The following is a 14,029-nucleotide window of genomic DNA, read 5'->3' on the forward strand; positions in this document are numbered from 1 at the left end:
GCTGTCCGTCACTGTAAATCAGAGAAAACCCCTGTGCAAAAGCATAGGAAGCAGTTAAACTAACAAATAATTAAATAATGAATGATTGATTGATTGATTGATTGATTGATTGATTGATTAGATGAATAGAGGGCTGATTGATCAAATGAATAAATGAATAAACAAGTGAATGAATGATTGACTGATTTAATGAATGATTGGATGTATGAATGGATAGAATGAATGATTGCGTGCATGGCTGAATGAATGATAAATTTGATGAATGAGTGAATTGATAAATGATTGGATGAATAAATAAATGGCTGATTGATTGATTGATTGATTGATTGATTGATTGATTGATTGATTGATTGATTGATTGAATGACTGAATGAATGAACGAACGAACAAACTAATGAATGAATGAATGAATGAATAAATGAATGAAGGAATGAATGGATGGATGGATGGATGGATGAATGAATGAATGAATGAATGAATGAATGAATGAATGAATGAATGAATGAATGAATGAATGGAGGATTGAATAATTGAATGAATGGTTGATTTAATAAATGACTGAATTAATTGATAAATTAATGAATGAATGGATGAATAAATGATTGGATGACTGATTGGATGAGTTAATGGTTGGATGAATGGCAGATTGAATGGATGAATGATTGAATGAATGTTTGACTGAATGCATGATTGAATGATTGAATAAATAATTGAATGGATGGATGAATGAAGAGCTGATTGATCGATTAAATAAATGAATGGATGATTAAATGAATGGTTGATTTAATAAATGATTGAATACATTATTATTTAAATGAATGATTGAATGAATGATTGATTGAATAAATGAATGAATGAATGATGAATGATTGAATGGATGAATGAATGGTTGATTGATTGACTGAATGATTAAATGAATAGTTAATTAAATGAATGATTGAATGAATTGTAGATTGAATGAATGAATGGCTGAATAAATAATTGAATGGAACGCTGAATGATTAAATAAATGGTTGATTGAATGAATTAATTAAATAAATTAATGATTGAATGAATGAATAAATGATTGGATGAATGATTGGATGCATGTATGAATGGCTAAATGATTAATTGAATGAATGAATGAATAAATGAATGAATGAATGAATAAATGAATGAATGAATGAATTAATGAATGAATGAATGAATGAATGAATGGTTGGTTGAATGAATGATTCAATGGATGGGTGAATGAAGATTTGGATGAATGAATAAAGGGCTGACTGATCGATTGAATAAATACATGAATGAATTATTAAATGAATGGTTGATTGAATAAATGATTGAATAAATTGATGGATGAATGGAAGGTTGAATGAATGAATGAATGAATGAATGAATGAATGAATGAATGAATGGATGGTGGATGAATGAATGAATGAATGAATGAATGAATGAATGAATGAATGAATGAATGAATGAATATTGCGGTACTATTGCATGTGATTGAAGACTGTCAATAATTAGTCATTTCATTGTTGGGTGAACCATCCCTCTAAACGTATTTCAATATGTCTGCCGCCCTCTGCTGGCGGCGCGCGATTAAACGCTCCAGCACTCCGCGGCTCTAAGTGAAGATGGCGGCGGGTCCCGGAGCGGCTCACAGCGGTGTCCGCGGCTCCTCCGCCGGCTTCGAGTCCGCGCTCGACCGCAAATTTCAAGCAGTTTCCAACACGATGGAGTCCATCCAGGGATTATCCTCATGGTGCATTGAGAACAAGAAACAGCACAGCCTCATCGTGCGCTGCTGGATGAAGTGGCTGAGGAAATGTGAGTTGCTAATGTTGCTAACGAGCAGCACACACACTAATACACACAGGCACAAACAAACAACACACATCTATGCGTTTTGTGATAAATGCACGGTGTTTTGCTTCGTGTGTGCAGCTGCATGTTTGCTTAAACAGTAATCTAACATTAAAATCTGGGTGCTGGATGTTTCTGCAGGCCTGAACCTTAATAACACTCTTAAAGTTGGTTTTATATTCGCACATTCGTTCATTTTATTAGCATTGGCACTATGCATGTGTTGTTTACCATGCTACTTTGAATATTGGGTATAAGATTGCATGAATTTAATGAATGAATTTAATGAATGAATTTAAAACAACATTAGCACTATTTAGTTGTTGTATTTTGATAGTCATTGACTGCTTATATGATTTTCCTATTTAGAATCTATTTCTTTTCTGAAATAACATCAAGGAAAAATCAACAATATATATGTGCAAAAACTGCAAACATATAACCAACTTTACCTCAGTATTATGCATGAGCAGATATGATGCAGACTCTGCAACGTACAGTAGACATAAGCACAATGATGCACATTGAACTAAAGTTGGTCTTATATTCGCACATCTGTTCATTTTTTAACATTGACACTGTGCCTATATTGTTTTTATCACGCTACTGTGCATATTTGCTGTAAAATCGCATGTTTATGACTTCAAAACAACTTTCGCACCATTTAATTAACTGTGAACAATGTTTACTGTGATTGTTATTGGCTGCTAACATGATTTCGCTATTTAGAATTTACAAAGAATATTTTCCTGAAATTATATTATTAAGGAGAAAGTCTGAATATCCAAATATAAAACCAACTTTACCTCTATTTGATGGTTTGGTGTCTGGTTATTTTGCTAACTTTTAATTACTTCATTACTCTATTGTACTCTATTGTAAATTACTATAATAATTTATAGTAAATACTGTAGTGTATAGTGAAGTAATTGATCTGTGGTGGGGATTCTGTAGTTGCTATGGTAACGCAACTATAGTAACTGATCTGTTATGGTGATTCTATAGTTGCTATGGTAACGCAACAACTATAGTAATTGATCTGATGTGGTGATTCTGTAGTTTCTATGGTAACACAACAACTATAGTAACTGATCTGTTATGATGATTCTATAGTTGCTATGGTAACACAACAACTATAGTAATTGATCTGTTATGAGGATTCTATAGTTGCTATGGTAACGCAACAACTATAGTAATTGATCTGATGTGGTGATTCTGTAGTTTCTATGGTAACACAACAACTATAGTAATTGATCTGTTATGAGGATTCTATAGTTGCTATGGTAACACAACAACTATAGTAATTGATCTGTTATGAGGATTCTATAGTTGCTATGGTAACGCAACAACTATAGTAATTGATCTGATGTGGTGATTCTGTAGTTTCTATGGTAACACAACAACTATAGTAACTGATCTGTTGTGGCGAATCTATAGTTGCTATGGTAACCTCATCTATAGTAATCAATCTCTTGTGGTGATTTTACAGTTGCTATGGTAACACAACATTTATAGAAATTGACCTGTTGTGGTGATTTCTATAGTTGCTATGGTGACTCAGTAACTAGTAATTGATTTGTTGTGGCAATTCTATAGTTGGTATAGAAACAACATCTAAAGTAATCTATCTGTTGTGGTGATTTTTATAGTTGCTATGGTAACACAGCATTTATAGGAATCGATCTGTTGTGGTGATTCTACAGTTGCTATAGTAACACAACAACTATAGTAATTGATCTGTAATGGCGATTCTACAGTTGCTATATGGCGACTATTAACTATATATAAACATGATTGTGCGACATTAAAGGGTACATTATACTAACATACTCCAATTTAATGTAGTAAAAACTAAGGAATACTACAGTATTTATCAGTTCACTATAGTTATTACTACAGTATGCTGGAGCACTCTTGAACAGAGTGGTGTAAATACTATAAAATACACAGTATAATACACTTTACTGTAGTAAACACTTTATTATTTACTATAAATAATAAATGCTGCTGAAGAGGTTTATGAAATGCATGAGAAAAAAAGCAGAATTGTTTTATGTTCAACCTTTTTATGTTTTGTCTCACAGCCGTGCATTAGTTAATGATAACTGGATTGTAGGACAGGGCTTGATTCGGAAAAGATAGGGCGGTGTTGATGGTTGTGGATTTACTATTGGTCAAATTTAAGCGAGAGTCAGGTTGATCCCGCCCCTGTGCTTTATCAATATTATTGAGAACAAAATGCATCTTTAATCAACTGCTGTATTTTATCAAGTGATTTCTAAACGTTTTTTGTCTAATATGATTTTCTTGTGACATGAGCTTAATGCCAGTATTGAACATGTGTATGTTATCTTGATCAGTTTGTGTGAGAATGTCTGTCTGCTGGTGTTCTGTGATAAATTCAATGGTGAAGGCTTTGCTTATTAGTCCTAATTATGAGATGTTTGCTATGTTGTCATGCTGGCTCAAGTCATCTATTGAAGCTTTAATAAGGTTTATTTTGCTGTTGGACTGATTTTAATTATGCTGGAGGCAGAGCCAGCCCTCCCTATAAGCCAGGTGTGTCCTGGAGACTTTAGCATCAACCCTAATCAAACACACCTAAACCAGCTAATCAAGCTCTTACTAGATATACTGGAAACTTTCTGGCAGTTGTGTTGAAGCAAGTTGGAGCTAAACTCAGCAGGACACCGGCCCTCCAGGACCGAGTTTGGACACCCCTGCTATAAGCGAACAAAGCGGCTGCTTATAGGGCCCTGCCACCACTAGGGGGCCCCGCCAGCTGCTAGTGATGTGAGCCGTTTCCTTGCTTTTATTTTTATTAATTTTACAAATTATCTTCACTGACAGTGCTTTATATATATATATATATATATATATATATATATATATATATATATGTGTGTGTGTGTGTGTGTGTGTGTGTGTGTGTGTGTGTGTGTGTGTGTATATATATATATATATATATATATATATATATATATATATATATATATATATATATATATATGTGTATATGTGTGTGTGTATATATGTATGTGTGTGTGTGTGTGTGTGTGTATATATATATATATATATATATATATATATATATATATATATATATATATATATATTTAAACATATATATGTATATGTGCTATACATTAAATGTTAAATACATAATCTAGTAGCACATTTATCAAAAATAGGCAATTACAGATTAATAATTGACATCTTCTTTAAATATTTTACTTTTTCCCAGGTTTACAGAGTCGAGTTTTTTATACTTAGTCTCTCTATATAAACTTCAATGTAAGAAACAGGGAAGGAGACTGAAGGGAATAATACAGGTTGTGTTTGGGTATAAACAGTAACCCAGTATTTGTTTTTCTTAAATGTTTCTGTTTTTAATATTTACTTTTTATGATTTGCTTATTGATATTATTATTTATGGATCAATGTTTGCATTAATGCCAATTGTTGTTGTTGTTGTTGTTGTTGTTTTTAATGACTTCAGAGCGTATATATTTTATTACTAAGTAATGCATTTTCCCTTTTGGCTAATTGTTGTTCGCTGTCGTTCATTTCTGGGTTTCTGCTTTTGGAATTAATAATAAACTAAATAAAAACTGCAGCTGGAATCTTTTATAGATTCTTCAATCTGTTTGCCAAATGAACACAATATGTTTTAAACACCCCAGAAGGACGCAAATTAGCAATCACTACTCCTTTCATCAAAAGATTGTTTAATCCTTAACTTTTGAAGCTGTTAGTTGACAGAAACAGTGCTGTTTTAAAATGTCCAACTCATTCAGACTGCTGCAAGAGTACAAGAAATCAGGCTTTACGCTTCATTGATTGTATTTAGTAAGAAATAAAACCATTGTGGGATGGTTTGCAATGGCTATACTACACTTTTTAGAGCAAGGGAGGACCCCAAAATGACTCTGCTTAGGGCCCCCAAATGTACAGGGCCGGCCTGGAGGTGCCCACCATGAGTATTCTGAACTAAAGATCAGCCATGGTCTGATTGGATGTTGTTTGGACTTTTATAGCTCTAGAATAGCTCTGTTTGGAAAGAAATCTTTAATTTAGTTTGATTGGGTTGATTTGGTATAGATTTAAATCATATATGACAAATAATAAACAAACTGCAAGCAAAATGACTACAGTAGAGCAAAGACAATCAAATGAACAGTGCTTTATGGTTTCCCCTGATAGTCAAACAGTATCCAGGTACAGAAATTGAATAATAAAGTGTAAAATAAAGTGTGTAGTCTTCAAAATATTAATAAATCAGTCAAAATATTCTTCATTGACGTTACTTTTTTATGCTTGAATGTTTAAACTCTTATGAAATGCCTTAAAAACACATTCAAATGATAACGTTTTTCTCTGTTATAGTTAAACGTTTCGATGACTTCACAAATCTAATATATTCTCACTTGTTGAACTATGAACTCAACATTGCATATTAGAGCTGCAGGATTCTGGCTAAAATGAGAATCGAGATTTTTTTTTTTGCCTAAAATAAAGATCAGGATTTTCTCACGATTCTTTAAATAAAAAATGAAGGTTAATATGAGTGGCCTATTATTATTGTTATTCTCAAACATGTGGTAAAACAGCAGTAGGCTGTGTGTAGCTGTACTGTTGGTTAAAATGCTAAATTTTGTATAGACCTGGAGTGGTGGACTTGAACAGACTTTAGATGTGTCCTGGTCATTAATGCTGATGATAATTCTGATGTTGTATTATTGTGCTTGGGACATATGTTTACAATCTGTATTTTTTGCTTAAAAACTGTCGCTGACGTGATTTTCGTGAGTACAGAAGACTGTGTGGGTATTTTTGCATTCCGGCGGGTTTTGGATACTTTTGGGCTGGAATCAGTCAGCTATCTGACAACACTGTGCACGCGCATTCGGTTTCATTATCACTGCTAAGAGCAAGTCACTTCCCGCGCGGCTCCCAAGCCTATGCAGGTTCTGTTCACTAAAGTAGACTTCATTCAGAGGCGCGCGCATGCGCCCGCGATCTCTGTGTGGTAAGCTGACGGTCAGCTCAGGTCACGTGTGATTTTGCGGTCGCAAATACTTTACATAAAGACAGAAATGTCATTTTTGGGGTGAATTATATATTAAAAATACAGCATGTGACTCTTTCAACACCATTTGGAGGTGTCCACTAGCTGAAAGACGTATGTAAAACATCGTAAAGACTCGTGCAGCCACCATTGCTTCTCTCCTAAACTTGAAAATATGATTGACAGAATCGTAGAAATGCTGGATTAAGATCGTCTAGGGCAGGGGTTCCCAAACTTTTCAGCCTGCGACCCCCAAAATGACAATGCCAGTGACTCACGACCCCCAATATCCTGGCTATGAATACAGAAACCTTGCATGCAATGTCACACGCACACACCAATTCACCCAGGGATATTCTTCGTTTAATGTCAGTGCTGTAAATAGGCCAGAAACTTTAACCTGGTGTTATAAAATCAATCTGCTGCATCTGACGCTATTGCTGTGTCTTTAATATAATGTAATTACCACAGGGGTCACAATCCAATAGAACTATTAACTGTAAGCTACTATAGTAACTATATAGTAATTATAAACGACTATATTTTTTCTCTTCTGTAGTAGGGTTGTAACAATATACCGGTATGACGGTCTACCACGATTTGAACGTGCACGATTATCATACCATGAACAATTGCATATCAACGGTTTTAACCCTTAAAGACCGAGACAGCCGCCCACGGCTAAAAATAAGTATTGCTCTTAAATGTTTAATAACTTTTGATCCGCTGATCCGATTCATACAATTAAAAGATTGGCATAAAGAAGAGAATCTCAGCTTTCCAGTGCTGTATCACATAACATTCGCGGACTTTCAGAGGCTCCGGAATCAGTGCGGTGACGTCATCAAAATTTGACAACGCTGATTTGACAAAGAAACGCTCGTCACTGTGTCTCCGGACAAACCAGACATGATACATTGATGCATTGTCCCTCCTCCATGCCCAGATTGGTTCAAACTCGCTATATCACAACCAATAAGCATAGGTTTCGCTTTTGTTTGTGGACCAACAATGAGCTTTTTGAACAACACGGAATGAGAGATACGCATACATTTATGCGCGGCTAAATAAAACGCAAAAAAAAAAAGTTTTGCATGAAATAATTCTCATACTAAGTACTTTTGCATGCACAGCAGCACAGAAACATGACAAAACAGTGACACAGCAAAGACGAACTGCTGCTCTTACTGTTTTCAAAAGACGCAAATGAAGGTGCAGCTGTTTGTCTGCATTGCAGACAACCATATCCAAATCCATATCCACAGACAACCATATCCATGCTGGCACATAAAACCTAAGGATGTTCCATATTGAATCTAGTTTCGTTATGTAACTATTTATAGGATAGTAAATATTTATATCTATTTTTTTACTGAGGATTTGCACCATGTTTTTTTGGACTTTGACACATTATTTATTATTTTCTTATTTTTTATTTGTTCATTGTAAGTGGTGTTGTTTATAGTAACTGAAAATATATTATTTGGAAAAAGTCAAATTTGCTTCACTGTTCTATTATTTTGTAACATTTGTAACATACCGTATACCGCGAAACCGTCAAACCGTAGTATTGTTTTAGACGATTATCATACCATAAAAAATTCATACCGTTACAACCCTATTCTGTAGGTTATGGATAAAATATGGTCATTCTTATATGATTTAATAATAATAAATAGATTTTTTTTAAATCACCAGGCGACCCCCCCCCTTCATTGTCCCGCGACCCCTCGAGGGGTCCCGACCCCCACTTTGAGAACCACTGGTCTAGGGGGTCGAATCGAGATCGCGATCTTTTTGCGATTAATTGTGCAGCTCTATTGCATATCCTGTAATGTGACTATTTCAGACACACACATTGCTGTATTGATGCTAAATCTATATATAGTGCAGTGAAGTGATCTCATGTAAATCATTGGGATTGATTGATTTCAACAGGAATGATTGTAAATGGGCTTTGTGCAAAGATCAAGGTTATTTCTGTCTATTAAAGCGTTTTGCATTGAGTGATTGCCATATCCCTGATGTGGTTGTGTGCATTTATTATACTTCAGCGTGCTGTTTGTGTTGCTCTGCAATAAGACTTCTGTAAAGCTAACAGGCAGTGGGGATTTTATTAAGCACATGGGCTACGCGATACTGGAAAAAACTGACATTGCAATATTTTCTTTTACTTCAGTATATATTGTGTTATGAATACAACTTTAACAGATGACTTAGATATCTCTTTGTAAGGAATTCATCATTTCAGATTGATTGGGATGATTTCATAGGGCACCGTGTGAACATAAAATACAATCAGGAAATGACATTAATTTCTGGGGAGTCAAACAGTTTTCAGTAACAAATATTACTGTATAATACAATAAAAACACTATCATTTTTATTGAGTTAATAATTATAGAAATGTGCAATTAATCTTGCAGGTATAAACATTTCATTTATGGTGCCTAAATGCATGAAATTAGCTTGGAATGCTTAAAGTCACAGGCCTTAAAAACGAATGCAAATAACACACTTTCAGTCTAAGGTTGACAATTAAAGCAATGCCACTATGTTGTGAACTGTAATATCTACTTAATTAAAACATTATAACATAAAATAAATATACCATTTGCAAAGCCACACCTGAAAACAGCCACACACCGATTGTGGCTTAGCAACCGTAGCTACGCAGGAGGTCTGTCAAGCTTTCAAACGAGGGAAAGAAGCCAAAGAGTTGTGCATATGAATTGTGCAAATCTGACACCCGCTATCCTAAAAGTTTGGACAGGGTGGTGGAATTGTTTTCCCTTTTCAAAACCAAAAACCCAAGAGGAGACATGCCAGCGTAGATCAAGCTCTGTGAGGGGACCTAAAGGAGCGGTGCCAAGTCAGACTCAGACTCGGCTTTATTATCCCGTTAGGGAAACTTAGGCCGTACTCACACTAGGTACAGTTGCCTCGAACCGGGCCAAAGCACGCTTGTCCCCCTTCCCGTCTCCCCCGACGGCCCGCGCTCACACCATATCGGGCCTCGGCACCCTTACGTCATCGCTGCTGCTCTGTTCAGTGAGAAGCACTCTCTATGGCAAGCCTTTTTAGCATTTAAATCTTTGTTCTGACTCCATAAATATATTTAGAGATCTCTAATTATATTTTGACTAGTCATAATTATAATTCGACTAGTCAGAATGACAATTAGAGATATCTGCAATTGCAATTGTACTAGTACGAAATCAGATTGGAGATATCTGCAAATATATTATGACTAGTCATATTCCTCCATTGACTTCCATTGAAAAATATTTGCAGATATCTCTAAATGAGTTTTGACTAGTCACAATTGTAATTAGAGATATCTCTGACTGAGTTTTTACTAGTCATAATACATTTGGAGATGTCTTTAATTCGTCATATTTACAGATGTTTACAAATATATTTATATATATAATTAATTTACTAATACTCGAATTACAGTTGTAGATATCTTGAATTGGATTTTTGACTAGTCAAAATTCATTCCTCATTCCTTCAGCCCTCGTGCTGCAGGAATGAGGAGGTCTGCTGAAGACGTGCAGCTGTCGTGCTGTGAGGAGTTCTCGTCTTTAATAATCTACGGCAGTTTGAACTCTCTGAAATGATCCTCAGAAAAAAACGGTCTTTGTTGGACTTTTTTTATATACAGCCTGGGTGTTAGGTTGAAATGTCAACATATTATCAATAGTTGGTCAAGTTGGTCTTGTTTCAATATTCCTGACACATTCAATGACCGACGGCAATAACTCACACACCTCTTACCCTTAACAGATCTAAACTGTGTTTCCTACAAAAACACAAAGCAGTTTACGTTTCACTGCGGCTTTTTTCTTTTATTAGCTCTATTATGAGCACTGCTCCGTTCAAGCCTTCGCCATAGCAGTCATACTAATAATATTTCCATCTGTTTTAAGCTATGAGTATTTGGATTCCCAACAGAACAAAACAGAGAAATTATCACAAACTGAGCACTTGTGATCAATATACTTCACCCGCAGCAGTTTTTCAGTCATTTATAACCCTCATGTCTATGTCAGAGCTACAATTCACTGATGTTCTCTTTGGTCTTTTGGAGATTTAGTCATTGGTGATGACGTTATACCGGGTTATGTCTGCTTTTATATTTGGTGTTGGATTAATATTTGCTGGTAGGTAGAGCTGCACGATTCTGGCTAAAATAAAATGTCGCGATTTTTTTTTTTTTTTTTTTTTTTTTTTTTTTGGTGTTGGATTAATATTCGCTGGTAGGTAGAGCTGCACGATTCTGGCTAAAATAAAATGAGAGTCGCGATTTTTTTATTTTTTATTTATTTTTATTTTTTTTGGTGTTGGATTAATATTTGCTGGTAGGTAGAGCTGCACGATTCTGGCTAAAATAAAATGAGAATCGCGAATTTTTTATTTATTTATTTTTTTTGTGCTTAAAATAAAGATCACGATTCACGATATGGCACAACCTCGATAATAATATTATGTGTAGGTCTACTGGTTTCTATAAATAATTCTATTCTATATTAATCTATTCTTATAATAATTCTGATGTTGAATTATCATAGTTGAGATATATGCTTGCAATCTGTCATATTAGACAATTTAATTCACTGGTAAAATCAGACATTTGCCATTATCAGATTATATTCAACAATATAGAGGCTAGAGTAGTTATACTGACATTGTAAACATTTATTTTCATGCACAACTGTGGGTTCGCTATGAAAGAAAAAACATCAAATTCTTACCGTAATCATAACTCTAAAATGCGACATGATTATTTAAATGAAGTGCACACTTTCGGTTTCATTTTGACTGCTAAATGCTGTTCATACTTCGCGCACGGCTCTCAAACGATCACTCTGTGCCACAAACTGAATATTATTTACAACTGTATTACCTGTTACTCACAACATATGCAGGTTCTGTTCACTTAAGTAGATGCGCGCGTGTCTATCATTAAGTAGAACGTGCGCCCTCTCTATAACAGCTCACGGTCAGCAGCTCACGTCACGTGTGATTTCCGGATCACGATAACATCATTATATTAAAACAAAAATGACATTTTTAGGTGAATTATACCTTATAAATACAGTATGTGACTCATTCAACATCATTTGGAGGTGTCAATGTCACTGAGCAGTGTGTGTGAAACAATGATAAGACTCGTGTTTTTCTCTCCTGAACTTGAAAATATGATTGGCAGAATCGTAGAAATGCTGGATTAAGATCGTGTAGGGGGTCGAATCGAGATCGCCATCTTTTAACGGTTAATTGTGCAGCTCTACTGGTAGGGAAAATCTATTTGTTCATTTCTGCTTTTTATACTTTGATTTGCATTTCAATTTATTTCTTCCACTGAACTGCAAATGAGAATAGAAACGGTATAAAGAGCACACAAACACACTGACAGTTACAGGTGCTGTTATGGGTCAATATTCAGCACAAATCCATCAGTTTCCCCTTTCTGGCTGTTCTTTCTCTGAATGAACTACAGTATGTAGAAGCTCTGTCCATGCGTGTTTCCTGGCCGGTTAGTAACGCTGTATTTCATTGCACAGGCACAAAAGCTTGACAGGCGTAGTGACCGTAACTAAGAAGGGTGGAGCTTAACAAAGGCTCGATTATGTAATTTATTAAATTTTCATTGGGATGTGCACAATTTTTCGATTAATTAAACGCATCAGTGACGATCCAGCAGGAAAACGATAATCGATTTCCTCTAAAATGAAATTACTTTCATTCTCTCTGATTGGTTATGCTGGTATTTGGGTGGTAGCTTGATATTTGATTTGGCTGCAGGGTCTGTGTTCAGTCAAGTGCGTCCAGATTTTTTGGCTTTGGGCCAGAATTTTAATTTCAATGTAATATTAGATGAACATTTGCTTTGGTGCATGTGTATGTTTGACATATTTCATTGGTGTTGTGTCACAATAACCAGACTTGTCAGACTTAAAACTAAAGTTTTGTGCTGTCTGCACGACTTGGCGAATGTGCAAAGAAGAGAAATGTTCAATTTTGGGGCATTGTTATTTGCTGAGGGTCATTGGAATAAGAATTGAGATTTAGGGCTGCACAATGTATGATTTCACCATCGATATTGCAATGTGCACATTTGCAATGGTCATATCAAAGGTTGTGCAATGTTGAGTTGATATAGTTGAGCAGGAGTTGTAAACATAATGTATATGTTGCTCAATGTGTTGGTACCAGGGTATCCGCAGGGTCTTAAAATATCTTAAAGTTTAAAATCTATATTTTAGGCTCTAAAAAGTCCTAAATTCACTGAAATATTGTTGTATATCGTGTAGGGCTGGGCGATTTGGCAACAAAAAAAAAAATCTAGGTTTTTTATAAAGTTTGAGCGATTCACGTTTTCGATTTCGAATTATTATTGTTATTATTTTGTTTTTTTATTGTGTTACTAGTCTTCTCAAAACATTACAACAACATGACTGAAGTAGCACTCTCTTTAAAAGTAACTTGAAAACCATCTGCTTAAGGAACACTGTAGTTTTAATGGCCATGTCATACACAAATCAATCAAGGTGTAAATAAATGTAAAACAAATTCACGAGTTAAACAGCGTTGCTGAAGATTTGATTAAGAACTATTTGTTTAAATATTGCAGTTGCAGGAATACAGAGGGATTGTTTGCAAGTTTTGCTGAGCCTGGGAAAGATTGGCTGTCAGCTCGGCTTTGACTTTGTCTTCTGATTAAATGTCAGGTTGTAAAGCTGCTGCCTTTTCTTAAAAAGACACAGTGGAAGAAAAGGACTGAACATGGAAACTGTAAAGCCTAATTTAACCTAATGTGTGAAGTTGTGGACGTATAGCAGGAGCAAATACAAGCACCAGATGTGTGTCTAATATAAATTAATATATTTAATCTATTTTTCTTTTTCCCCCTTTTAAATACCGATCATTTGATGCGCTTTGCTCCACTCTCTGTATTATGCTGCCTGATCTGTCTGGTTTTCAGCTAGGTCCGCTAAATGACATCATGGGGACGGCTACTTTCATTATCACTGCTGCAGTCCCTCGCCTCTGCTATTGTTCAAACCAAAAGATGGGCGCGGTTTTTCACATGGCAGGCTTTTACGTCTT

General features: G+C 35.2%; 1 protein-coding gene across 2 annotated transcripts in view; it reads left to right on the top strand.

Moving 5' to 3' along the window:
- Window positions 1-1,608: 1,608 nt before the first annotated feature.
- Window positions 1,609-14,029, top strand: part of rprd2b (regulation of nuclear pre-mRNA domain containing 2b) — a 28,563-nt gene continuing 16,142 nt past the window's right edge. For both annotated transcript variants that reach the window (XR_015510738.1, XM_087286376.1), the window contains exon 1: window positions 1,609-1,809. Coding sequence is in view for 1 of the 2 variants with exons in the window: in XM_087286376.1 (XP_087142502.1) it covers window positions 1,617-1,809 (193 nt within the window). In the remaining variant the exon portion in view is untranslated. The remainder of the gene's footprint in view (window positions 1,810-14,029) is intronic.

This window comes from Danio rerio, chromosome 16 (genome assembly GCF_052040795.2).
Source record: "Danio rerio strain M-AB ecotype USA chromosome 16, GRCz13ab, whole genome shotgun sequence".
Classification (NCBI taxonomy): domain Eukaryota; kingdom Metazoa; phylum Chordata; class Actinopteri; order Cypriniformes; family Danionidae; genus Danio; species Danio rerio.